Source organism: Hippocampus zosterae, chromosome 11, assembly GCF_025434085.1.
Source record: "Hippocampus zosterae strain Florida chromosome 11, ASM2543408v3, whole genome shotgun sequence".
In the NCBI taxonomy this organism is placed as follows: Eukaryota; Metazoa; Chordata; class Actinopteri; order Syngnathiformes; family Syngnathidae; genus Hippocampus; species Hippocampus zosterae.
In genome coordinates, this window is record NC_067461.1 from 7920020 (window position 1) to 7944923 (window position 24904).

The 24904-nt window shown below is 44.5% G+C and overlaps 1 protein-coding gene and 1 long non-coding RNA gene across 3 annotated transcripts; both read right to left on the reverse strand.

Annotated features, from left to right (window-relative positions):
* Window positions 1-256: 256 nt before the first annotated feature.
* On the reverse strand, window positions 257-2839 carry LOC127610201 (uncharacterized). Its single transcript, XM_052080043.1, has 2 exons — window positions 526-2839; window positions 257-429 (listed from the first exon to the last, which is right to left on the reverse strand). The coding sequence occupies exon 1, from the start codon at window positions 2766-2768 to the stop codon at window positions 1611-1613; it is 1158 nt and encodes a 385-aa protein (XP_051936003.1). The 5' UTR covers window positions 2769-2839; the 3' UTR covers window positions 257-429; window positions 526-1610.
* A 198-nt stretch (window positions 2840-3037) lies between these two features.
* LOC127610209 (uncharacterized) lies at window positions 3038-8465 on the reverse strand. Of its 2 annotated transcripts, XR_007964765.1 has the most exons (4): window positions 7605-7940; window positions 5672-5895; window positions 3670-3709; window positions 3038-3558 (listed from the first exon to the last, which is right to left on the reverse strand). It is a non-coding gene; the product is annotated as an uncharacterized LOC127610209 (long non-coding RNA). The 2 variants fall into 2 exon arrangements; XR_007964766.1 differs by lacking the exons at window positions 3038-3558; window positions 3670-3709 and having other exon boundaries at window positions 5643-5895; window positions 7605-8465.
* Between the last annotated feature and the right edge of the window lie 16439 nt (window positions 8466-24904).

Sequence of the window (24904 nt, forward strand, 5' to 3'; positions counted from 1 at the left end):
TTATATATCAATCACAACTTGAACCGATTGATTGCTGTACAATTACTACTAAAATAAAAGTGGCCCATGCTTTGGCCAATTAATTTACGGAACTAAATCAAATATATTGTAAAACTATTTGTACATGTCAACATTACATCTCACCTCAAGTAGAACATTTTTAACAACACTGCTCAGGAAGAGTAGAAAATTGAAAAAAAAATACTCCAGCAAGAAAATTTAAATTTAAAAATGAACTCGAGAAGCAGATCTTTTCTTGAAGTTCTTTACGTCTTTACAGGTTCTTTGAGCCAAGGCCTGCGGCTCTTTCATTTTGCAGTCAGTGCATTGTTCTTGCTTGACACCCTTGTATAAGTCTCCCCAGGTGTTTTTCCACAGCAGCCTTTTCTTCTTCATTCCATGGTCTCCTCAAATTTGCTCTGGGAGACCCTAAATATGATGACAATTGCAATTTAATGATACTCACAAAGACCACCTTGTGATAGCTTTACAATGTGGATTTTATACGTAAAAAAATAAAATTACTTGTCTTTTTCTCCAATTTAGATTTTGCCTGCTCTTTGGGTGTAAGGTTTTTTCCATCCATCCATCCATCCATCCATCATCTACCGCTTATCCGGGGCCGGGTCGCGGGGGCAACAGCTTTAGCAGGGAAGCCCAGACTTCCCTCTCCCTAGCTACTTCTTCCAGCTCTCCCCGGGGGATCCCGAGTCGTTCCCAGGTAAGCTGGGTGACATAGTCTCTCCAGCGTGTCCTGGGTCTTCCTCGGGGTCTCCTCCCGGTGGGACATGACCGGTACACCTCACCGGGGAGGCGCTCAGGAGGCATCCGAATCAGATGCCCAAGCCACCTCATCTGGCTCCTCTCGATGTGGAGGAGAAGCGGCTCGACTCTGAGCCCCTCCCGGATGACTGAGCTTCTCACCTTATCTCTAAGGGAGAGCCCGGACACCCTGCGGAGAAAACTCATTTCAGCCGCTTGTATCCGGGATCTCGTTCTTTCTGTCACGACCCATAGCTCGTGACCATAGGTGAGGGTTGGGACGTAGATCGACCGGTAAATTGAGAGCTTCGCCCTTTGGCTCAGCTCCTTCTTCACCACGACAGACCGATACAACGTCCGCATTACAGCAGACGCTGCACCGATCCGCCTGTCGATCTCCCGCTCCCTCCTACCCCCACTCGTGAACAAGACCCCAAGATACTTGAACTCCTCCACTTGGGGTAAGATCTCCTCCCCGACCCGGAGGGGGCACTCCACCCTTTTCCGACTGAGGACCATGGTTTCAGATTTGGAGGTGCTGATTTCCATCCCAACCGCTTCACACTCGGCTGCGAAACGCTCCAGTGAGAGTTGGAGAGCCCCGTTTGAAGGAGCCAACAGCACCACATCATCTGCAAAAAGCAGGGATGTAATACTGAGGCCCCCAAAACGGACCCCCTCAACGCTTCGGCTGCACCTAGAAATTCTGTCCATAAAGGTTATGAACAGAATCGGCGACAAAGGGCAACCTTGGCGGAGTCCTACCCCCACTGGAAACGATTCCGACTTACTGCCGGCAATGCGAACCAAACTCTGACATCGGTGGTATAGTGACCGAACAGCCCGTATCAGGGGGTTCGGTACCCCATACCCACGAAGCACCCCCCACAGAACTCCCCGAGGGACACGGTCAAACGCCTTCTCCAAGTCCACAAAACACATGTAGACTGGTTGGGCGAATTCCCACATACCCTCAAGGACCCTGCTAAGGGTGTAGAGCTGGTCCACTGTTCCACGGCCGGGACGAAAACCACACTGCTCCTACTCAATCTGAGGCTCGACTTCCTGACGGACCCTCCTCTCCAGCACCCCTGAATAGACCTTACCAGGGAGGCTGAGGAGTGTGATCCCTCTGTAGTTGGAACACTCCGGTCCCCCTTTTTAAAAAGAGGGACTACCGCCCCGGTCTGCCAATCCAGAGGCACTCTCCCTGTTGACCACGCGATGTTGCAGAGGCGTGTCAACCAGGACAGCCCCACAACATCCAGAGCCTTGAGGAACTCCGGGCGGATCTCATCCACCCCTGGGGCCTTGCCACCGAGGAGCTTTTTAACCACATCGGTGACTTCAACCACAGAGATAGGAGAGCCCACCTCAGAGTCCCCAGGCTCTGCTTCCTCCAAGGAAGGCGTGTTGGTGGAGTTGAGGAGGTCTTCGAAGTACTCTGCCCACCGGTTCACAACGTCCCGAGTCGAAGTCAGCAGCGCCCCATCCCCACTGTACACAGTGTTAGTGGTGCACTGCTTCCCCCTCCTGAGACGTCGGATGGTGGACCAGAATTTCCTCGAAGCCGTCCGGAAGTCCGCTTCCATGGCCTCACCGAACTCTTCCCACGCACGGGTTTTTGCCTCGGCGACCACCGAAGCCGCGGTCCGCTTGGCCAGTCGATACCCGTCAGCTGCCTCTGGGGTCCCACAGGCCATAAAGGCTCGATAGGACTCCTTCTTCAGCTTGACGGCATCCCTTACTGCTGGTGTCCACCAGCGAGTACGGGGATTGCCGCCACGACAGGCACCAACCACCTTACGGCCACAACTCAGATTGGCCGCCTCAACAATAGAGGCACGGAACATGGTCCACTCGGACTCAATGTCCCCCGTCTCCCCCGGAACATGGGAAAAGTTCTGTCGGAGGTGAGAGTTGAAACTCCTTCTGACAGGGGATTCCGCCAGACGCTCCCAACAAACCCTCACTATACGTTTGGGTCTGCCAGGACGGACCGGCATCTTCCCCCACCATCGGAGCCTACTCGCCACCAGGTGGTGATCAGCTCCGCCCCTCTCTTCACCCGAGTGTCCAGAACATGCGGCCGCAAATCCGATGATACAACTACAAAGTCGATCATCGAACTGCGGCCTAGGGTGTCCTGGTGCCAAGTGCACATATGGACACCCTTATGTTTGAACAAGGTGTTCGTTATGGACAATCCGTGACGAGCACAGTAGTCCAATAACAAAACACCACTCGGGTTTTGATCGGGGGGGGGGGGGGCCGTTCCTCCCAATCACGCCTCTCCAGGTATCACTGTCATTGCCCACGTGAGCATTGAAGTCCCCCAGCAGAACAATGGAGTCCCCAGCAGGAGTACTCTCCAGCACACCCTCCAAGGACTCCAAAAAGGGTGGGTATGCCGAGCTGCTGTTTGGTGCATATGCACAAACAACAGTCAGGACCCGTCCACCCACCCGAAGGCGGAGGGAGGCAACCCTCTCGTCTACCGGTGTGAACCCCAATGTACAGGCACTGAGGCGGGGGGCAATGAGTATGCCCACACCTGCTCTGCGCCTCTCACCGTGAGCAACTCCAGAGTGGAAGAGAGTCCAACCCCTCTCGAGAGAACTGGTACCAGAACCCAGGCTGTGTGTGGAGGCAAGTCCGACTATATCCAGTCGGAAATTCTCTGCCTCACACACCAGCTCGGGCTCCTTCCCTGCCAGAGAGGTGACATTCCATGTCCCAAGAGCTAGCTTCTGCAGCCGAGGATCGGACCGCCAGGGTCCCCGCCTGGACTCGAATCTGCAATGAAATGGGACATCCCTGATTTGACACTCATTGTCAAATACGTTGCATGCATTTTAACTGATTAAATTATGAAAAAAGAGATATAGTTCCTCATCCAAAGCTTACCATCCAATTCAGTCTTCCCTCTTTTGGAGAGATGCTTTTCCTTTTTGGGGGTAAAGGTCGATACCACCACATGAAAAGGAGAACAAAGTGACACATTTTACTAAATCAGTGTTGAACAAAAATATGCTATCAAGGCATTCATTTAGTAACCCAATTCCAGTGAAATTGGGACATTATGCTCATCAATCAAAACAGAATACAATGATTTGCAAATCATGTCCAACCTATATTTAAGTGAAGCATTACAAAGACAAGACAACATTCAATGTTCAAGTTGGTACATTTAATTTTTTCCAATAATATTTAACTTAGAATTTAATGGCTGTAATGCGTTCCATAAAAGATGGAACAGCTAGCAAAAAAAATAATGTTGAGAAATGCTCATCAAACCCCTGTTTGTCACATCCCACCGGTGAACAGGCTAACTGTGAATGCGTGGGTGCCATGATTGGGTCAAAAAGTAGCTATCCTGAATTCACAAGCAAAGATTGGGTGAGGGTCAGCACAAGTTGAATCGTTGAAGGACAGTTTCACAACGTATAATTGCAAGGAATTGAGGGATTACGTCATCTTTGGTCCATAATATCAAAAGGTTCAGAGAATCTGGACCAATCAGTGCATGTAAGCGGCAAGGCCAAAAACAGATAACATTCAAAGGCCATGACCTTCGACCTATCAGAGAGCACTGCATCCAAAACCACCTTGACCCAGCTTGTTTGGAACGTGTTGCAGCCATCAATTCCAACATAGTAGTGTAGCCAATTAAATAGAGGTTGAACATGACATGCAAATCATTGTATTATGTACAGTATTAAATACAAGTTCGTGCTTCCATTAAGAATAGAGAAGATTTACTGGGCAACATATAACATTTGAAAGGTATGTTACAAGAACATCTTGTATGATTTCATGCTAGTCAGTGTGAACCAACCGACATAATTAAATTTTGTTAGACCAATGCAAATATTTGGCAGAAATAAAATACTGATTCCTGATTCAAAATAACTATCATCCATAAATTATCTTCCCCCTTCAAGTGCATTCCAGTGGCAGCCAGTGAACGAGCCTGGTCTCTATTGAACGCGAATAGCAGGGGTTTCGAAAAACAACTTTTATATTGGCAGATTACATTGTCCAATGTGGGCAATGCATTTGATAAATGAAATGGTAAGAACATGAATCTAAATACAAAAATACCCAAAACAATGCTGTAATCGATCGTGTAATATTGTACAGTAGAAATTTTTGTTGTATGTCATTTCATAGTGCTTTAGATGCTAGAGTGAATTTACGCCGCATCATTTCCCCCAAGAAACATTTGATTTATAACGGCTAAAAATACACAAGGATTAAATATAATTTATACATGTTCCTCATACTGCGTGACAACTGACCGGAACAAAATATGGAGAAATTAAAACTCTTGACATGTCCATTCATCCGTTCTCCCCCCCACCCCCACCCCAAAAGCCGACTGCCCCCATGTCGAGCGTTGCCACGTACAAAGTTACACCAGTGTAGCCCCTGAAAACAGCTTAAAACGGAGCAAATGTAACCCTGCTCAGGAGGTGGTTTAAACATTTACTCTGGAGTAAATGCTAGTATGCGGGGCAGCACCGATATAAAATGGGACGTGTGAACGCTACAGGAGTAGACTTGCTACGCGTGAAAAGAGTTGATTACATACGGGTAGAATGTGTTGCTTTCGTGCTCGTTTGTACTTCTGTCATCTTTCCTTTTGTAGGAGACTGGACTGTCTCAGAGTTGATTGTGTAGTTTGTTCCTTTGTTATGTGTTCACAAACCCCCCCACAGAATTTATTTTGTGATTCCTTATGTTTCCTTTCCAATTGCCTTGCCATCTTTAAATTTGATTGGCCACAGTAGAAGCAATAATGACTTCTGTGCCAAACTCGTTTGCCTTCCCTTTTTGTAAATGTTTTTATGGTTAAAGAAGGATCTTCTTTGCTCATCTTTTGTTTTTACATAGGTTAATGGGTTACCTTCTTTACGAATTGCAGACGTGACTGTGCTCCTCTGCTTCATATGTCTGATGACTTGTAGAGTCTTCACTGGATGTATCATAAGAGAACAATTTTTCTACCTTTGGATGGAATATCTCCTCGTCATCACTCGACTCAGAGGATGTCTTAGTTGGTTTGTATTCCTCATCTGATCCAAAAAGACTTGAGTCAGAATAATCACCATCTTCAGTGGGATTGTCCATCTGTTATTAAAAAAAAAAAAGATCAGAAAATACCATTGCAATTAATGATGTTAGAGAATAGTACTGATAATTCAGGCTTACATGACAAGATAGTTCTGTGGGATAAAATATTAATCGAACACATTAACATGGCAAAACAGAAATACCTTATAGAAATAACTTATTTTGTTTAATATGGGCAAATAAAGCATTTTAAACTGACCGGGTAATCAATTAAAAGTCGACTTATTGTAATTTTTAAAAATGTCTATATCACTCATTTCCAGTGCTTGGCAAAGATAGGTAAGTGCCGAAACCAAATAATGGTATCAGGCTGATACCGGCATTATTTTAAGGTTATCGTGGAGGCTGCCAATACCAGCAATCGATATTTCAGAAAATTAAAAACTTAATAAATGTAAATTTAATACTGTACTAGTTGCCACTACACATTTGGCGAATCATCTGCGTCACAAAGAGAGGCTTATTTCCAAGTATTTGGCAATCCAATAACAATGGCCGACACAGAGTGCGGAGAGAACAATTTTCCACGTGAGCTGTACCCAGGCCATTCGTTTCATTCACCTATTAAGATGCAATTTCTGTATATAATTACAATATTTACATTAATTCTTTGAACGCATTATGTGTACTTTTTAATCAAATTTGTTTGAATTCCTTCCACGTTCATCCTATTATATTCCCAGAAGAGCAAATTTCTCTTAGTATGTGGCGACTAAAATGAACGCATATTCACTAAATCTCTGCACGCCAGAGCATTTTTTTCTCCTTGAATTACATCAACATTCATCCACTAATTTGCCGATTAACGTCTAATCACTAAGTTGATATGAGTATGATAAGGTTAAGATTCATGCTGAGAATGCATCACTAGTGTGTTTTTATAAGCCTGGGCCAATAACTGGTTTGACGTTTGAAAAGTCAAAGTTTCAATCACCACTAATTTGGCTTTGCCAATAAGGATATTTGGGATCAATAAACGATGAGCGAGTGTGGTTACAAATCGCAAAGGTTGATGACAGTGACAATGTATGTTGCCACCAAAAAAATCATCAAAATGTCCCCATAAAATAGTAGAAAGCTTAACAAACATAGAAAATATGCATCTCTCCTCATATAAGTGGGGGGGTTTTCAGCCCAAAATGCATAGGTTTTGGTGATCCACACATTTAACCTTTATTATTATTATTTATTATTTTATTTTAACTTTTGTGTTGATAATGGTTCACAGTATAATATTTCGTTCAACCCACTTTGTTATCTGTAAATTGCTTGGTATTTTACATCGTCTTTTTGCAGTTACTTTCTGTATATGGAAAGACACTGGTTCCATTTGCAACTAATTCCCTGCTCAACTAAGATGGCGGCGGCGGCGAAAGACGCTGGGTCATTTGCAACTAATTTTCTGCTCAACTAAAATGGCGACGACGGCGAGACGACGGCGGCGGGGGGGGGGGGTGTTAAAACTTGATTTTACCACACCAACGGCCTATTCTGTCGCGCTGTATTGTGTGTCTGACGGCCTATTGAAAGTTTATTGTTTGAGAGGAAACTTTCCATCTTGGTGACAACTCCTTAGGTACAGCATAGTAGAGTTATTCATATAGTTGGTTTCACTCTAATGCTGATATAACACGAACCTCTGAGCCTGCCCGAATTACTTAGAATAACTAACTTGCAAGAAAATATTCAAAACTTGAGTGTCTTACCTGCTTTAATTCTGAAGTATTTGTCACTTTCTGGGGTTTTCTCGATGATGCTGACTCGTACGCTCACTCTTCTCAACGCCTTCCTTTTGTGCAGGTAGCAAAGCGCGCGTTTCCTAATTGATGGTCAGCGAGTGTGATGTGGGGGAGGGTAGCTGTAGAAACTCGTTTCCTGCAACGTAACTGTGACGTTTTGGGGTGTGAAAACAGCCCCGCCCCTTCATAACCAAAACTCCTTCACTTTTCCTCTGAGGTCCGTTTTGAAGTGGGGCATAGTAATATCAACATATTTTATGAACTCTTGTTTACACCAATGTCATGTACTCCTAAAATGAGCACAGCATATATACATGTGTGTGTATATACATACTGTATATATACAGTATATACACACACACATATTTTAAAAACGACTTAAAATATTGTAATTGTTCTGAAAGCAACATTATTCCCAAATGCTAATATGGAATTGTGATGAAACATCATTATTATTTACTTATTGGATGCAATTCGTATTATACAGTCTCAATGTCCAAAGCAGAATAAAACGAATTAGATTTTCTGGGAACACGACTGCAAGACTCAACTCTTCTTGCAAAGCTTTGTTGCTGCTGTATGCACAGCGCTCCTAATTGATCACGTGCTCAAACTAGTGTGGGGGAGGGGAGCTGAATAAACTAGGTTCAAACAGTGCAACTGCGAGGGTTTGGAGCTGGGAACAGCCCCTCCCCCCTTCATGGCCAACGATAAACTAAAATTGCTCAGCCTTTAACTTTTATTTTACTCTTCGGTCTGTTTTGAGGGGAGCATGATAAATTTCAAGCAACATCTATGTTTCGGCAACTGTAATGACACAAATGTATATACCTGTTCATATTTTTTAAACCAGATTTAAATATTATAATTGTTCAATGAAACATAATTACAGTAAGTATTGCCATCTATGGACTTCTGTCAAACGAAAATTCCCTCACCCAGAATAAAAATCTATGCATTACACATTTGAGTACGATATTACATTATATGATTGCTTCAGGAGTATGAGGTACCGAATCCCCTGATGCGGGCACTTTGGACCCTCCACCACAGATGTCAGAATTTGGTTCACATTACCGGCAGTAAGTCAGAATCGTTTCCAGTGAGGGTTGGACTCCGCCAAGGCTGCCCTTTGTCATCGATTCTGTTCATAAACTTTACGGATATTGGCAATTTCTAGGCGCAGTGTAAGTGTTGATGGGGGTCCATTTTGGTGGCCTCAGTATTACATCTCTGCTTATTGCAGATGATGTGGGACTGTTGGCTCTTTCAAGCAGGGCCCTTCAACTCTCACTTGAGCGTTTCGCAGCTGAGTATGAAGCGGTTGGGATGAAAATCAGTCGGAAAAGGGTGGAGTTCTCTCTCCGGGTCGGGGAGGAGATCTTGTCCCAAGTGGAGGAGTTTAAGTATTTTGGGGTCTTGTTTGCAAATGAGGGCAGGAGGGAATGAGAGATCGACAGGCGCAGCGGTGAAGCGGCTGCTGCTTGCTCTGCGCGCTTTGTATCGGTCAGTCGTGGTGAAGAAGGAGCTGAGCCAAAGGGCGAAGCTCTCAATTTACCGGTTGATCTACGTTCCAACCCTCATCTACTGTCATGAGCAATGAGTCATGACCGAAAGAATGAGATCCCAGATACAAGCGGCCGAAATGAGTTTTAAAGGTGTTCCGGGCATGTCCCACCGGCAGGAGGCCCCGGGGACAACCCAAGACAGGCTGGAGAGACTGTGTCACTCTGCTGGCCTAGGAACGTTTCAGAATCCCCGGGAAGAGCTGGGAGAAGTGGCTGGGGAGAGGGAAGTCTGGGCTTCCCTGCTAAAGCTGCTGCCCCTGTTACCCGACCTTGGATAAGCGGTGGAATATGGATGGATGGATATTACATTAGTGATCGATTCATAACAACGGACGAACGTTCCGATACCTGGAACCTGGAAGCCATACCGAAGCTCGAATTAGAGCAAACTCAAGCAAGTCCCGTTCGATACCGCGGAATAACTGTCTGCACCACTTTTTACTCTCTTTGGCACAAAAACAGCAGAATCTCTCTATTAGCATGAGTTTACTGGAATCGTGAACGACTTTCTATTCCATTCATTTACATTTACGTCCTGTCGATCGTTGCATCCAAACAAAGGAATGGTAATGACTGTGGAAGGGAACATGGAATGCATCCGATTAGATGCTCAAAGCAAGTTGCTTGTGGCTCGACGGACTGTAGAGTAAATGAACGTTTCCTGGAATGCTTGACCTGCTATCATGCTAACTCAACTCAACATTATTTATAGAGCACTTTCAAACAGCCATCGCTGCATACAAAGTGCTTTACATGGAGCAATTCAACATATACAACAAACAGTAACGCAGTCTGTAATAAATACGGTAGAAAGCACCGAACAGCAAAACCAAGAACAAATCTAAGTCATGGTGAGTCAAATGCCAAAGAATACAAGTGAGTTTTGAGGCGCGTTTTGAAGATGGGCAGCGAGGAGGCTTGCCGAATGTTCAGTGGGAGGTCATTCCAGAGAGAGGGACCAGCAACAGAAAAGGCTCCATCCCCTCTGAGCCTCAGTTTAGTTCTTGGTCCTTCTAATAATGTCTGGTCCGCAGACCAGATGAGGTCAGCGAGGTAAGGTGGCACGAGGTAATTTAGAGATTTGAAAAGGTCATTTAGAGATTTGAAAACAATTTGCGCTAACTGGAGCGCTAATCAGAGAGAAGGCGAGTTCCATCGCGCTATGGGCATGGAGGACTTTGAAGGGTCCCGTGGATGCCTTCAGACATTTGTTGCACAACATCAGCTGAGCAACGCTGTCTTGGGTGGTGATCGAGGGGAGGTCAAGTTCGAGATAGTGAGTGATTGGAAAGAAAAGCCACCAGCTGTTATAGGTCTCATTTTGGAGCAAAGAGCCCTCATTTTGTGACTACTCTTGTTATAATGTATTTTGTTCATATACCTGTACTGTATACTGCCGTTTTTGTGTTATTTGTGTTGTTGGGGCATATATTTTTGCATTTTACTGCTTGTGTTCTTACACATGTATTTTGTTAACATACTTGCATGTTCATAAAGGACGTGTACCATAGTCATGTCCCACATAAGGAAATTCTGTTATCAAGACTGATTGAGCAACGCAACCATGATTTCTTACTAAAGAATACTTACTGTTGTTACTTATTGGATGCAAATCATAATGATCCAGTTGAAATGTCCAAATCAGAATGAAACAAATTGGATATGCTGGGAACACTTCTGCAATACAGTACCTAACTCATTTTTTCTTGCAAAGCGTTGTGGCTGGCTTCTGCGCAGCTCTGCTAATTGAAATGTAAACAAACTCATGTCTAGGGGGAGGGGTGCTGCAAAAACTTCGTTTTGGAGCAGGTAACAGCCGCTCCTCTTCATGGCCAATGACCAAGTCAATTATCAAAATTGCCACAGCCTTTTTGAACTTTGAGGTCTGCTGTGAAGGCGAGCATGATAAATTTTGAGCAACATCTACATACAGTATTTGAGTAACTAGGCTCACCAATGTCACATACTCCGCGCACACACAGTATATTTAAACTGACTTACAATTTTACAATTGTTTTTAAAGCAACATAATTCCAAACTCTAATATGGAATTTAGATGAAACAATTATTTACTTATTGAATGCAAGTCATATTTTCCAGTTTCAATGTCCAAAGCTGAATGAAATAAATTGGATATGCTGGGGACACTTCTGCAATACAGTACCTAACTCATTTTTTTCTTGCAAAGCGTTGTGGCTGGCTTCTGCGCAGCTCTGCTAAATGAAATGTAAACAAACTCATGTCTGGGGGGAGGGGTGCTGCAAAAACTTCGTTTTGGAGCAGGTAACAGCCTCTCCCCTTCATGGCCAATGATTAAGTCAATTATCAAAGTTCCCACAGCCTTTGTGAACTTTGAGGTCTGATGTGAAGGAGAGCATGATAAATTTTGAGCAACATCTACATACAGTATTTGAGTAACGAGGATCACCAATGTCACATACTCCTAAAATAATTACAGCAAATAAAATTATATATATGTTCACAAACACAACCGCACACACAGTATATTTAAACTGACTTAAAAATTTACAATTGTTTTTAAAGCAACATAATTCCAAACTCTAATATGGAATTTAATCGTTTCTTGGTTTCTTGGAATTGGAATTCTTTACTTATTGAATGCAAGTCATATTTTCCAGTTTCAATGTCCAAAGCAGAATAAAATGAATTGGATTTTCTGGGGCCCTCCGTGAGTCGTCACCTTACCGTGGTGGAGGGGTTTGTGTGTCCCAATGATCCTAGAAGCTAAGTTGTCTGGGGCTTTATGCCCCTGGCAGGGTCACCCATGGCAAACAGGTTCTAGGTGAGGGGCCAGACAAAGCACGGCTCAAAGACCCCAATGATGAATACAATAAATGGATCTAGGTTTCCCTTGCCCGGACGCGGGTCACCGGGGCCCCCTTCTGGAGCCAGGCCTGGAGGTGGGGCTCGTTGGCAGGCGCCTGGTGGCCAGGCCTACACCCATCGGGCCCGGCCGGGCACAGCCCGAAGAGGCAACGTGGGTCCCCCTTCCCATGGGCTCACCACCCATGAGAGGGGCCAAATGGGTCGGGTGCAATGTGAGCTGGGCGGCAGCCAAAGGCGGGGACCCTGGCGGTCCGATCCTCGGCTGCAGAAGCTAGCTCTTGGGACATGGAATGTCACCTCTCTGGCAGGGAAGGAGCCCGAGCTGGTGTGTGAGGCAGAGAATTTCCGACTGGATATAGTCGGACTTGCCTCCACACACAGCCTGGGTTCTGGTGCCAGTTCTCTCGAGAGGGGTTGGACTCTCTTCCACTCTGGAGTTGCTCACGGTGAGAGGCGCAGAGCAGGTGTGGGCATACTAATTGCCCCCCGGCTCAGTGCCTGTACATTGGGGTTCACACCGGTAGACGAGAGGGTTGCCTCCCTCCGCCTTCGGGTGGCTGGACGGGTCCTGACTGTTGTTTGTGCATATGCACCAAACAGCAGCTCAGCATACCCACCCTTTTTGGAGTCCTTGGAGGGTGTGCTGGAGAGTACTCCTGCTGGGGACTCCCTTGTTCTGCTGGGGGACTTCAATGCTCACGTGGGGAATGACAGTGATACCTGGAGGGGCGTGATTGGGAGGAACGGCCCCCCCGATCAGAACCCGAGTGGTGTTTTGTTATTGGACTTCTTTGCTCGTCACGGATTGTCCATAACGAACACCTTGTTAAAGCATAAGGGTGTCCATATGTGCACTTGGCACCAGGACACCCTAGGCCGCAGTTCGATGATCGACTTTGTAGTTGTATCATCGGATTTGCGGCCGCATGTTCTGGACACTCGGGTGAAGAGAGGGGCGGAGCTGATCACCACCTGGTGGTGAGTAGGCTCCGATGGTGGGGGAAGATGCCGGTCCGTCCTGGCAGACCCAAACGTATAGTGAGGGTTTGTTGGGAGCGTCTGGCGGAATCTCCTGTCAGAAGGAGTTTCAACTCCCACCTCCGACAGAGCTTTTCCCATGTTCCGGGGGAGGCGGGGGACATTGAGCCCGAGTGGACCGTGTTCCGTGCCTCTATTGTTGAGGCGGCCAATCTGAGTTGTGGCCGTAAGGTGGTTGGTGCCTGTCGTGGCGGCAACCCCCGTACTCGCTGGTGGACACCAGCAGTAAGGGATGCCGTCAAGCTGAAGAAGGAGTCCTATCGATACTTGATGGCCTGTGGGACCCCAGAGGCAGCTGACGGGTATCGACTGGCCAAGCGGACCGCGGCTTCGGTGGTCGCCGAGGCAAAAACCCGAGCGTGGGAAGAGTTCGGCGAGGCCATGGAAGCCGACTTCCGGACGGCTTCGAGGAAATTCTGGTCAACCATCCGACGTCTCAGGAGGGGGAAGCAGTGCACCACTAACACTGTGTACAGCGGGGATGGGGCGCTGCTGACTTCGACTCGGGACGTTGTGAACCGGTGGGCAGAGTACTTCGAAGACCTCCTCAACTCCACCAACACGCCTTCCTTGGAGGAAGCAGAGCCTGGGGACTCTGAGGTGGGCTCTCCTATCTCTGTGGTTGAAGTCACCGATGTGGTTAAAAAGCTCCTCGGTGGTAGGGCCCCAGGGGTGGATGAGATCCGCCCGGAGTTCCTCAAGGCTCTGGATGTTGTTGGGCTGTCCTGGTTGACACGCCTCTGCAACATCGCGTGGTCAACAGGGAGAGTGCCTCTGGATTGGCAGACCGGGGTGGTAGTCCCTCTTTTTAAAAAGGGGGACCGGAGGGTGTGTTCCAACTATAGAGGGATCACACTCCTCAGTCTCCCTGGTAAGGTCTATTCAGGGGTGCTGGAGAGGAGGGTCCGTCAGGAAGTCGAGCCGCCAATTGAGGAGGAGCAGTGTGGTTTTCGTCCCGGCCGTGGAACAGTGGACCAGCTCTACACCCTTAGCAGGGTCCTTGAGGGTATGTGGGAATTCGCCCAACCAGTCTACATGTGTTTTGTGGACTTGGAGAAGGCGTTTGACCGTGTCCCTCGGGGAGTTCTGTTGGGGGTGCTTCGTGGGTATGGGGTACCGAACCCCCTGATACGGGCTGTTCGGTCACTATACCACCGATGTCAGAGTTTGGTTCGCATTGCCAGCAGTAAGTTGGAATCGTTTCCAGTGGGGGTAGGACTCCGCCAAGGCTGCCGTTTGTCGCTGATTCTGTTCATAACCTTTATGGACAGAATTTCTAGGCGCAGCCGAAGCGTTGAGGGGGTCCGTTTTGGGGGCCTCAGTATTGCATCCCTGCTTTTTGCAGATGATGTGGTGCTGTTGGCTCCTTCAAACGGGGCTCTCCAACTCTCACTGGAGCGTTTCGCAGCCGAGTGTGAAGCGGTTGGGATGAGAATCAGCACCTCCAAATCTGAAACCATGGTCCTCAGTCGGAAAAGGGTGGAGTGCCCCCTCCGGGTCGGGGAAGAGATCTTACCCCAAGTGGAGGAGTTCAAGTATCTTGGGGTCTTGTTCACGAGTGGGGGTAGGAGGGAGCGGGAGATCGACAGGCGGATCGGTGCAGCGTCTGCTGTGATGCGGACGTTGTATCGGTCTGTCGTGGTGAAGAAGGAGCTGAGCCAAAGGGCGAAGTTCTCAATTTACCGGTCGATCTACGTCCCAACCCTCACCTATGGTCACGAGCTATGGGTCGTGACCGAAAGAACGAGATCCCGGATACAAGCGGCCGAAATGAGTTTTCTCAGGAGGGTGTCCGGGCTCTCCCTTAGAGATAAGGTGAGAAGCTCAGTCATCCGGGAGGGGTTCAGAGTCGAGCCGCTTCTCCTCCACATCGAGAGGAGCCAGATGAGGTGGCTTGGGCATCTGATTCGGATGCCTCTTGAGCGCCTCACCGGTGAGGTGTTCCGGTCATGTCCCACCGGGAGGAGACCCAGAGGAAGACCCAGGACACGCTGGAGAGACTATGTCACCCAGCTTGCCTGGGAACGGCTCGGGATCCCCCGGAGAGAGCTGGAAGAAGTAGCTAGGGAGAGAGAAGTCTGGGCTTCCCTGCTAAAGCTGTTGCCCCCGCGACCCGGCCCCGGATAAGCGGTAGATGATGGATGGATGGATGGATTTTCTGGGGAGCGGCCTGGTGAACTAGTGGTCCGCGTGTTGACCTCACAGCGCAGAGGTACCAGGTTCAATTTCAGCTCCGGCCACCCTGTGTGAAGTTTGCATGTTCTCCCCAGGTCTGTGTGGGTTCTCTCCAGATCCCACATTCCAAAAACATGCATGGCAGGCTAATTGAACAATCCAAATTGTCCCTCGGTGGTGAGTGTGAGCGCGGATGGTTGTTTGACTGTGTGTGCCCTGCGATTGGCTGGCAACCGGTTCAGGGTGTCCCCTGCCTACTGACCGAAGACGGCTGGGATAGGCTCCAGCACCCCCCGTGACCCTTGTGAGGATAAAACGGATCGGAAAATGACTGAATGTATGTTACAATGAGAACTCCGACATGCCTGAGGGCGTAAATATGCTTACAGCTTTAACTTTTTTAATTTAATTGCACTTTCCTATTTCTATTTAATGTGGTAGTTTGAAAATATAAATAAGAAGTTCCTCACCAATTACTCAGTACTTGTGATTCTTTCACTACGTACATTCATTCATCTTTCGAGCCGCTTGATCCTCACTAGGGTCGCGGGGGTGCTGGAGCCTATCCCAGCTGTCTTCGGGCAGTAGGCGGGGGACACCCTGAATCGGTTGCCAGCCAATCGCAGGGCACACAGAAACGTTCAACCATTCGCACTCACACTCACACCTAGGGACAATTTAGAGTGTTCAATCAGCCTGCTACGCATGTTTTTGGAATGTGGGAGGGAACCGGAGCACCCGGAGAAAACCCACGCCCGGGAGAACATGCAAACTCCACACAGGGAGGCTGGAGCTGGAATCGAACCCGGTACCTCTGCACTGTGAAGCCGACGTGGTAACCACTGGACTACCGGGCTGCCCCACTACGTACATATTTACTCTTATTCAAGGACTCTTTTTTTTTACATGTCATATTTTTCAAAAGTAACACTAATACAATTGAGTGCACATTTATTCTGCCACCTCTGTCCTTGTGTCCTTATGGAAAAGATGAGACTGATGCCCTAAATATACCGGTAATAGTAAATAATAGTTCCATCAGTAGTATACAATAGAATATAAAACATTACTCAGTAAAAATACTCAGAGAGCTTTGCTTAATGTTAGAAATGTGCACTTCAAATTACAAATGTGGAGCTATGAAATGACAACTAAAACCTCAATATGTCACAAATGGAATAAGTGTGTACTTCACTAAATTATTTTAGGTTTTTTATTTAGTGGTTTGATTTAAGGTGTAATTTCGTGTGGGTCTGAGGCCATATTCCAGATTTGGGTTTGCATAACAAGTTCTATTTCATAACAAGATGTTTGTTAAAAAAGTTAAACTTAGACAAATATTAGATATAATAAAAAATACATCATTGTTTTACTTTCTAATAAGCCCATGAGACTGTTTTCTATAGTTTCAGTTTTGTTGGAACAAAAATATTTCAGAAATCAATAGGTGGCGGTAGTGAGTAAAAAGTGTGTGTATTGAATTTAAATGAAAATACACACAAAAAATCATTTTTGGTATATTTGTGAGGACCTCTCTGAAACTTTGAGAGATGCCTATATAAACCCTCTAGAGGCCTTTAGAATGAAAAACTTGTGAGGACTGGCCTAAATGTCCTCACTTGTCAAAAATGTCCTCACTACGTTGGTCTTATAATCACAGTGGTCCTCACAAGTATAGCCGTACAAACACACGCACACACGTGTATGCACCTACAAACACACACAACAAAACACATGACAACACACACACACTCACGCACACACTTCCTGCTGTTCATTTTGCATTGGTTGTCGGTGATGGATGATTTTACTGGCTAATGGTTATAAATGCATTAGCGCAAATCGGCTAGACTCACGCACGGGTGCGCGTGCGCACACACACACACGCGCACGTTCCACCCCTCCAAGCGTAATCTTCTCGGCGTCCTTCCGATTCAATTTGCCGTCATTACTAAGTCATGAGCCGCCATGTTTGTGGTGACGTGCGTTCATTTTTTTTCACATTCGAGGCTCGCCGCACTCATTCCGCTGCTCGTCGTGTTTAAAAATAGCGCTGGCGCATCATTAATCAACGTCGCGGCGACACACAAACACAACGAGCGCGCGCGCGACACGTGTCAAATTGATCGGCCGCCATGTTGCCTCGCGCAAGGCCGCCGTGGGCGCGTAATGGCGCGTGGAAAAGGATGTTCTCCTTTACCGCTTAACCTTGTTCGTCACCTGATGTACGACGCTCTCACTGCATGTACGCACTTACTAACGTGTTCTCTGGAACGATTACTGAAGTCGGAATGTACATGCAGGTACGCGACCGGTTAATTTGAGTCAGTGGCGCTAACTACATTGACTGGATGACACTTACTGACAGGAAGTTAATTTATGGGATCGTAATGTAGTTTTAAGACAACACGTGTTTTACGATTACTCGAGTATTTTTGTTCAGTGGAAGCAGTACCTTTTATGGGAACTCTATTTGACCAATCAAACGGAGCAAGGCAGGTCACATGACCACGGCGATGTCATCTCTAGCCGTTGAGCCGATTGTGCTACTTCATCAGTGTAAACATTTCAGTTTCTTGTGGCAGAATTAATCTTCATTGATGTTATTTATTTTTTTAGAGCTTTTGATTTATCGGTTAGTTTGATGTTCACACTTTGACCAAAAAACTAAATCAGAAGTTGCTCAATCTGAGGTACCCCCCCGCCCCCCGCATAGAGTATTTACTCTTACTCATGTAAATGTAATTTAAAAACGAATAATTTTTTCACTAAAGTTGATTCAGAATAAGAAATGACCTGAAATAAACACATTTGAAAAAAATTCTGTGACTTAATGAAAAGGTGAATTAATTAAATTAAGGAAATAAATCATGCCATAATGCAATTAAACTAAACATATTCATTGTTTTGTATTAAAAATACAATTAAATGAATCACTCCATTTTACAAAGCATGAATGTGATAAATTTGTGAAATAAAATACATTGAAGAATAATGCAAGAAAAAAAATCTGCATTCAATTAATTTAATAAATGGGGTTTTTTTTGCTTAAATTTGCTTACATAATGCAGATGACATCAAAACAAAGAAATCATGATCCGAAACGCATTATTAGATCTTGAAAAGACATTCAAATTAGCATTTCAAAATAAACGGCTTTCTGTCATATAATTAAATGTGAATAAAATGTACACAAAGTAAAATGTAGACCTGCTTTTATTCTTCCTTGCTTCGACTTGCTCCGTTGCGCTGTTATGCTGTGATTTCACTTGTTGCAAGGATGCGCTGCTCGCAGCTGCTGACTTGCTTTCAATCAACCGTGAAAATGAAAACTGGGCATTCATTCTCCCCCCAATATCAGATTTTCGTCATAAAGTCTGAGCGTGTCCGAGGTTTGCGTGAAACAAAGGGCTGCTTTTGCTGCCTCGCCATGTTGGCCTCGTCTTATTTTTCTCCCTCTATGGCGGCTTTTCACACTTTGGCGATAATACTCCCCTCTCCTCTATGTTGTGTTTTGCTTTGTTTCCCCGCCTCTTTATCTGCTTCACTTCTAATTCGAGCGGCATCTCGGGCCCTCCCGAAATTAATCTGAAGCAGCACAATGAGCTTAGATGGCATTACATATGCAAACAAGAGTCAGATATTAAAAAGACGGCAACAAAACAAAATGAAAGCTCAGCGACGACCTGACGAATGACTATCACGCACGTCAATGGCGGATTTCCAGAGTGTTGCCGGCGGTGCTCGGGGAAATGAAACAAATGCGCGTGATTAATCTATGATTGCATGTTCCCGTGGGCCGCACGATGATTTTAGGGCATTATTAACATGCAATCATTGTGAGGAACATGGTGTCTTACAGATATAAAACACTGTGCTTAGATGTCGGGTTGGGCGCTGGCTCCATGAAATGTGTTAAAAAAAAAGGACCAGTCAATCAAACGTCTAAAATGCTGCAAGTGGAGATCCGACTTGCCGCTGTCCAACATGGTTGCTCGCCGACTTGTTAAACTCGTTAAGAGTCCGCCAGCATTTAGGGAAGAGACGCCGCCGCGTGCTAATTAGCGCCCTCGGCTAGCTCGACCTTTACACAAAAAGGCTACGTTGTCGCCTCGGATGAAAAACGCGCTAATGCGACATGAGTTTTTTGGGGGGGAGGGGGTGGAGGGTGATGGGGCCCTTTTCATTCGCTTTGTAATTGAATTAAAAGTTTAACACAGGTGCTGATTCAGCGCGGCCTGTTAAGTCTCTACACTGACCGGCCAAGATCATTAATTGTAAAACGAAACCATTTTTAAATACAATGAGACGTTTTTGTTGGAATCGTGGTATTTATTTGACAGAGGCATCAATTGTGTTCTCTGAATGAGGTGCAGGTAAGACCTGAGTTCTATTTGTGGTTAATGAGGGGCAAAGAAGTTATCTTTGTTCTTATCTTGTTCTTTGATTATGCTCAGGTTTGATTTTACTGATTCATACAATGTTTTCATAACTGAGGTTGGATTTTTAGCCGTCAAACCACTAATTGAGCAGAATTTGAGCGTTTTTCAGCCCTTAAAATCACTGTCAGCAAAGGCAAAGATTACACTGGTCAAGAGCAAATTTTAATCAAAGATGGTCATAAATGCATTTTTGATGCTGATTTAAAAAACTAACTGGCACATCAAATTTGACCTTTAAAATATTGTGCAATATAGATAATCCCATGTGCTGTAATTTATAGCTCTAAAATCTCAGAAAAAAATTCCACCTGTTGCTGATCCTAATTCATAAATATTGCTGAATGTAATACATTTTATGATTGTTATTATCGAACCCTGTACTAGAGTAAAAAGCGAGGGCAGATTTAGAATCAGTGCAAAAAAATAATCTAGAAAAGTTTAGGTGCATCTGTCATGAAAAAGAAAAAAAGTATTGTAAATTGTTGACCAGTGTTGGCGAATGTCTGCAAAAAATTATCCTGAGTGATTATCCTGTTGTGTGTGTGGTTTTAAAGCAAAGGCACGCTAACTGATAATCAGACCAAATTTGCGATCAAAGGCCCGATTATCACCATGCCACAGTCAGTCAATATGTGAGTCAGTGTGTCGATTACAGAGGTTGTCATTTGTAGTGGTTGAAAGCTAAGTTATGCTCTCATCGTCTTGAAAAATCAATTTCAAAAAGAAAAAATATATATATCTGACCACACTTGTACGTTCCACATGCTTAAGCGAATCGCCCCAGTGTCATTCAGTTTTTTTTCCCCCTATCGAGGGCACCGTTGCCAGGCGTCGGGTGATTTACGGAGGTGCGATTAGTTGATGAGCGGCGAGCAGACGAGCCCAGAAGCCCTGCAGCCAATTGGGAGAGGAGTGGAGATAATCACACATGCTTAGCCGTTTAATTGGAATACGCTAGATATGAATTTCCTCATCCGGAAAAACAAACACAAATGATTAATGGGCGATGGTTGTGTGGGGCGGAATTAGCATCGGAGAGGTTGACTGTTGGAATTCACTGAATAATTCAACATTTTTCTTCTTACTATCTCCTCCGCTGCGCTATCAAACACATTTACATTACGCACAAGTGTCACTTATTCATTTATATCGTTTCGAGGATGCCGCCACCAGATGTCAGCCATTTTTCTAGAATCTTTCCAATTGATAGTCTTCATCTTGTGATAAGACATTTCAAGCAAAAACAACCCCAACAAAACCAAGGTTTTTTGAGTGGATATAGGCAAGATTTTTAAGGATAGGTCGAGCTCTCATTGAGATATTTAATTCGATATTTACTTGAAAGTGGTTCGATGTCATGTCATGTTTGACCTTGTTACTAGTCTTGTTTGAGGTCAATTTCCTTCACTTCAAAGCCGACTGCTACCAAAGTCAAACCAGCTGATCAGCTCTTTTCTGACCCGTGGGCCTGCCAAGTTTGAAAACAACTTAATGAATATTCCTTCATTTCAAGAATTTAAAGTTTTTTCATTGTTTGGCATTTGCTAATAAGCCACATGCTGCTTCACCTTATTGTCTAATCTCATGTGACGCAGTATGTTCAGGTTGATTCTTATTCCAGTTCTTGCACCTTGTCTTCATGTTAGCATTGACCCCAACTCAGTGCCGATTTGTGGCTGCCATGGTGACGGCCGACGGTGCTACCAATTTCCAAGTTTCCAAGACTTTATAGCCCTCGTTCTTTTTGACAATCTATTGATTGGTTTAATGACCAATTGAAAAAAGTTTAAAAAAAGAAAGCTGCTGTATTCAGAAGAGGCTGAAGTACAAAGCTACAGTGCTTGCTTTTTTTGGGCTATTTATTTATTTATTTATTTTAATAACTTTTTTTTTTTTTTAATTATCCCACCCGGATGTCAGTAGCTAATACGTTCTCATTAAACACAAATGAACACTGCAGAGAGCAATGTAGGATTAAATTAGCTATTCCTGACAACTGAAGGCCGCTATATGTTTTAATTAGGCCGCCAAGAAGGATATACGTTTTAATTAGCACTGTCTCCCGCGGCCCGGGGGCCTGGAGGTTTAAACACGAAGGTAGCACGTTAATCAAATGACACTAATTGTTTTCTCTGCCTAGAATTAGAACCTTCATAGAATCTTTTTTTTCTCCACAGTTTATTTAGCCTTTAAAAAGAAAAGCAAAAGAATAAATAAAAAAATAAATAAATAACGAAGACTGTGGCCTACTTTCATGTATTCCCCGGTGACCCCGCAAGCTGCAGGTGTTGCGTGCACTTTCATCTCCGGCATCCCGAAACGTGGTAGACGTTCACCCAGGTTTCAAACGGTTTCACGTCTGTAAGCATCTGGACGAATGAGAAGAAGAATTCATTACACGGCGGAGATATTTGGATTATCGTATCGATTACAAGCCAAATAGCTGTGTTAAATACCGTGTGTGGCACTCGGGCGAAGTGCAAAAATAGGATGTCACGTTTTAAAATAACAACATCAAAACAGGCTAAGTCTACTCGGTGTACAGATTTACAGTGTACACATTTTGGGATTTGATTCATTGATTTTTATTGCAGCCCGTTTAGGCAACAAACAAGTTGCTAGACAAATCACTCCATTCAGTTTGCATCCATCCATCCATTCATTTCTCCCTACCGCTGATCCTCACAAGGGTCCATTCACTTAACATTAATTGATGTTAGAAATATTTACCATCGAAACAGATTTTCAAAATGTATCACAATTTAAAATGGCCTGAAAAGAAACTTCACGTTTATTTCCTGGTTTTGATTTCTACTGCAACCTGTTGAGGTAGCACATTAGTTAGGTCCCTTGACGAATTGCACCCCATGCTGTTATCACATCCATTCGATATTGCATCCCCTTCAAGACATGGCGAACAACAATGCTAATTCACTTAATCTACAAAAATTAGGATTAAAAATCTAAATACTGTAGGAATAAAGCCTCATTTTAATCAGGCGTTTTTATTAAACTTACATTTTCAAGAAATCGATTGCGTATCCTTATGTTGCTTAGCACGAGCTCGTGTTTATGTCGACTTCCGCGAAGAAGCGAAAGAAAGAAAGAAAGTGGGAAAGTTAGAAAAATAAAATGGGTTAAAGAAAATCGAAGAATGTAGAGAAGGAGAGAGAATGGAGTCTGACTCTGCTCTGCCCCCATTACACAAAGCAAATACCTTTTCTGATTACATTCCTTTCTGTGTGTGTGTGTGTGCGTGAGAGAGACAGAGAGAGAGAGAGAGAGAGAGAGAGAGAGAGAGAGAGAGAGAGAGAGAGAGAGAGAGAGATTCTCTTCACATACTAAATAAAAAGTGGCTGTCAGGCCAAAGTTATGTTTTGGAAAATACTGGTGAGCATTTTAGATGCCTGATTCACGTTGGGAAAATGTGAAACTATTAACCTTGGATAAATCACTAGAAATCAACACTAACAGTCTCAACTTGTGGAGGAAATAAGTACCGTTCCAAATGTGGTTTGGGATTTTTTTTGTTTGTCGTCGTAGGATTTTTTTTGTCGCTAGTCCCAATTGCCATTTAAAAAAACAAACAAGCATTACCATTTCCAAGTAGGGTTTCAAGACTGGGTTTCAAATTAGCCTTTTGAATTTGGGGGTTATGATTTTCAGAGTTTCAAATTAGGACTAGCAAATAAAGATTCAAAGATGAATTAGGATTTGAAAGTACGGTTTAAAGCCTGGGTCGAATTAAGTGTTGGGGTTTTAAATTAGGGTGTCTAGGTACAGTTTCACACCTGGATGGATATTTGAAACTCGGATAGGGTTTCAAATTAAAGTTTCAAGCTTATATTAGACTTTCAAATTTGAATTTCAAGTTTGGATTAGCATTAGAAAGTAGGGATTCAAGACTGGTTATGGTTTTAAATTCGGGTTTCAAGACTCGTTTTAGGGTTTCAAAATAGATTTAGTGAAAGTAAGGTCTTAACCTTAAGTAAGGGATTCAAAGTAGGGTTTCATAGACTGGGTAGAGGTTCCAAACAAAGAGTTGGGGTTTTAAACTGGTATTTCTAGTTATGGTTGCAGGATGAGACTTTCAAACAAGAGTTAGGGTTTCGAACTAGATTTTTCAAGCCTTGGTTATGAGCTTCACATTTGGCTTTCTAGCCTGGTTTAAGATTTCAAATTAGAGTGTCACACCTATATTTGGTATCTAAATTAAGGTTTCAAACCTGGGTTGTGGTTTTAAGGTGAAATTGGCAGGGACCTTTTTTTCCCTCTCAATGACCTGGAAAAAATATATACTGTATATCAAAGCACATTGCACTTATTTCTTGGCTTCTCTTAAAGCAATCTGGGCCACACGGCAGATGTCTCTGTCGCCTTTGTTGCCCCTCCCATCGGTCTAATTGAAATTGGCACGTTGAATTTGGCCCGGCGACCGGCTTCGTTCGGCTGACGAATGGCCCGGGATGAGCGTAATTGAACTTTGGAGGCGAGAGGAAGCGAGCATAGGAAGAGACATCAATTAGCATCACCTGACTGCTCGCTTCATTCATCAGCGGCGACCGCTCACAGCTCGCCGTTGGGGTGCGATTAAAGGGGAGTGAACTTGCAACTTTTGCACATGGATTGATTTGAAATGATTTCGTCATTGTAATGCTTTATCACATTGAAAATCACACATCATGAGGGACAGACCAAGATAGGACAAAAGAAAAAAGAAGAGCCAGTAGGTCACCTTTTCTATTGCCAGAGTTGGGGTGTCAAATTAGGGTCAAGATTTCAAATAGGGTTTGAAACTAGGATTGAATGTTTCAAAGTAGGGTTTCAAATCTATAACACAGGTTTAAGGTTTGAAATGATGGGTTCAATCCTGACTTTAGACTTTTAAAAAAGGGTTGGGGGTTTTAATCATTTGAGGCTGGATTAGGGTTTTTAACTAGGGTTTCCTATCAGGGTTATGTTATCAAGTTAGGGCTTCAAACTTGGGTTAGGCATTAATCGAACCATTTCAAGCAAGTTTTCAACTCCGGCCAGGGTTTAAGTTAAGTTAGGATTTGAAATTTACAGTTCATACCAGGGTTGGGTCTAAAATTGTCTTTTAGAAGCCTGGGGTAAGGTTTCAAAATAGGTAAAGATTTAAATTTCTGTTTCATGCCATTGTTAGGGTTTTAAATTAGAGTTTAAAATCTGGATAAGA

Coding starts and splice junctions, on each gene's coding strand:
- LOC127610201 (XM_052080043.1), bottom strand. CDS start 2,768: ATGCCGGTCCGTCCTGGCAGACCCAAACGTATAGTGAGGGTTTGTTGG.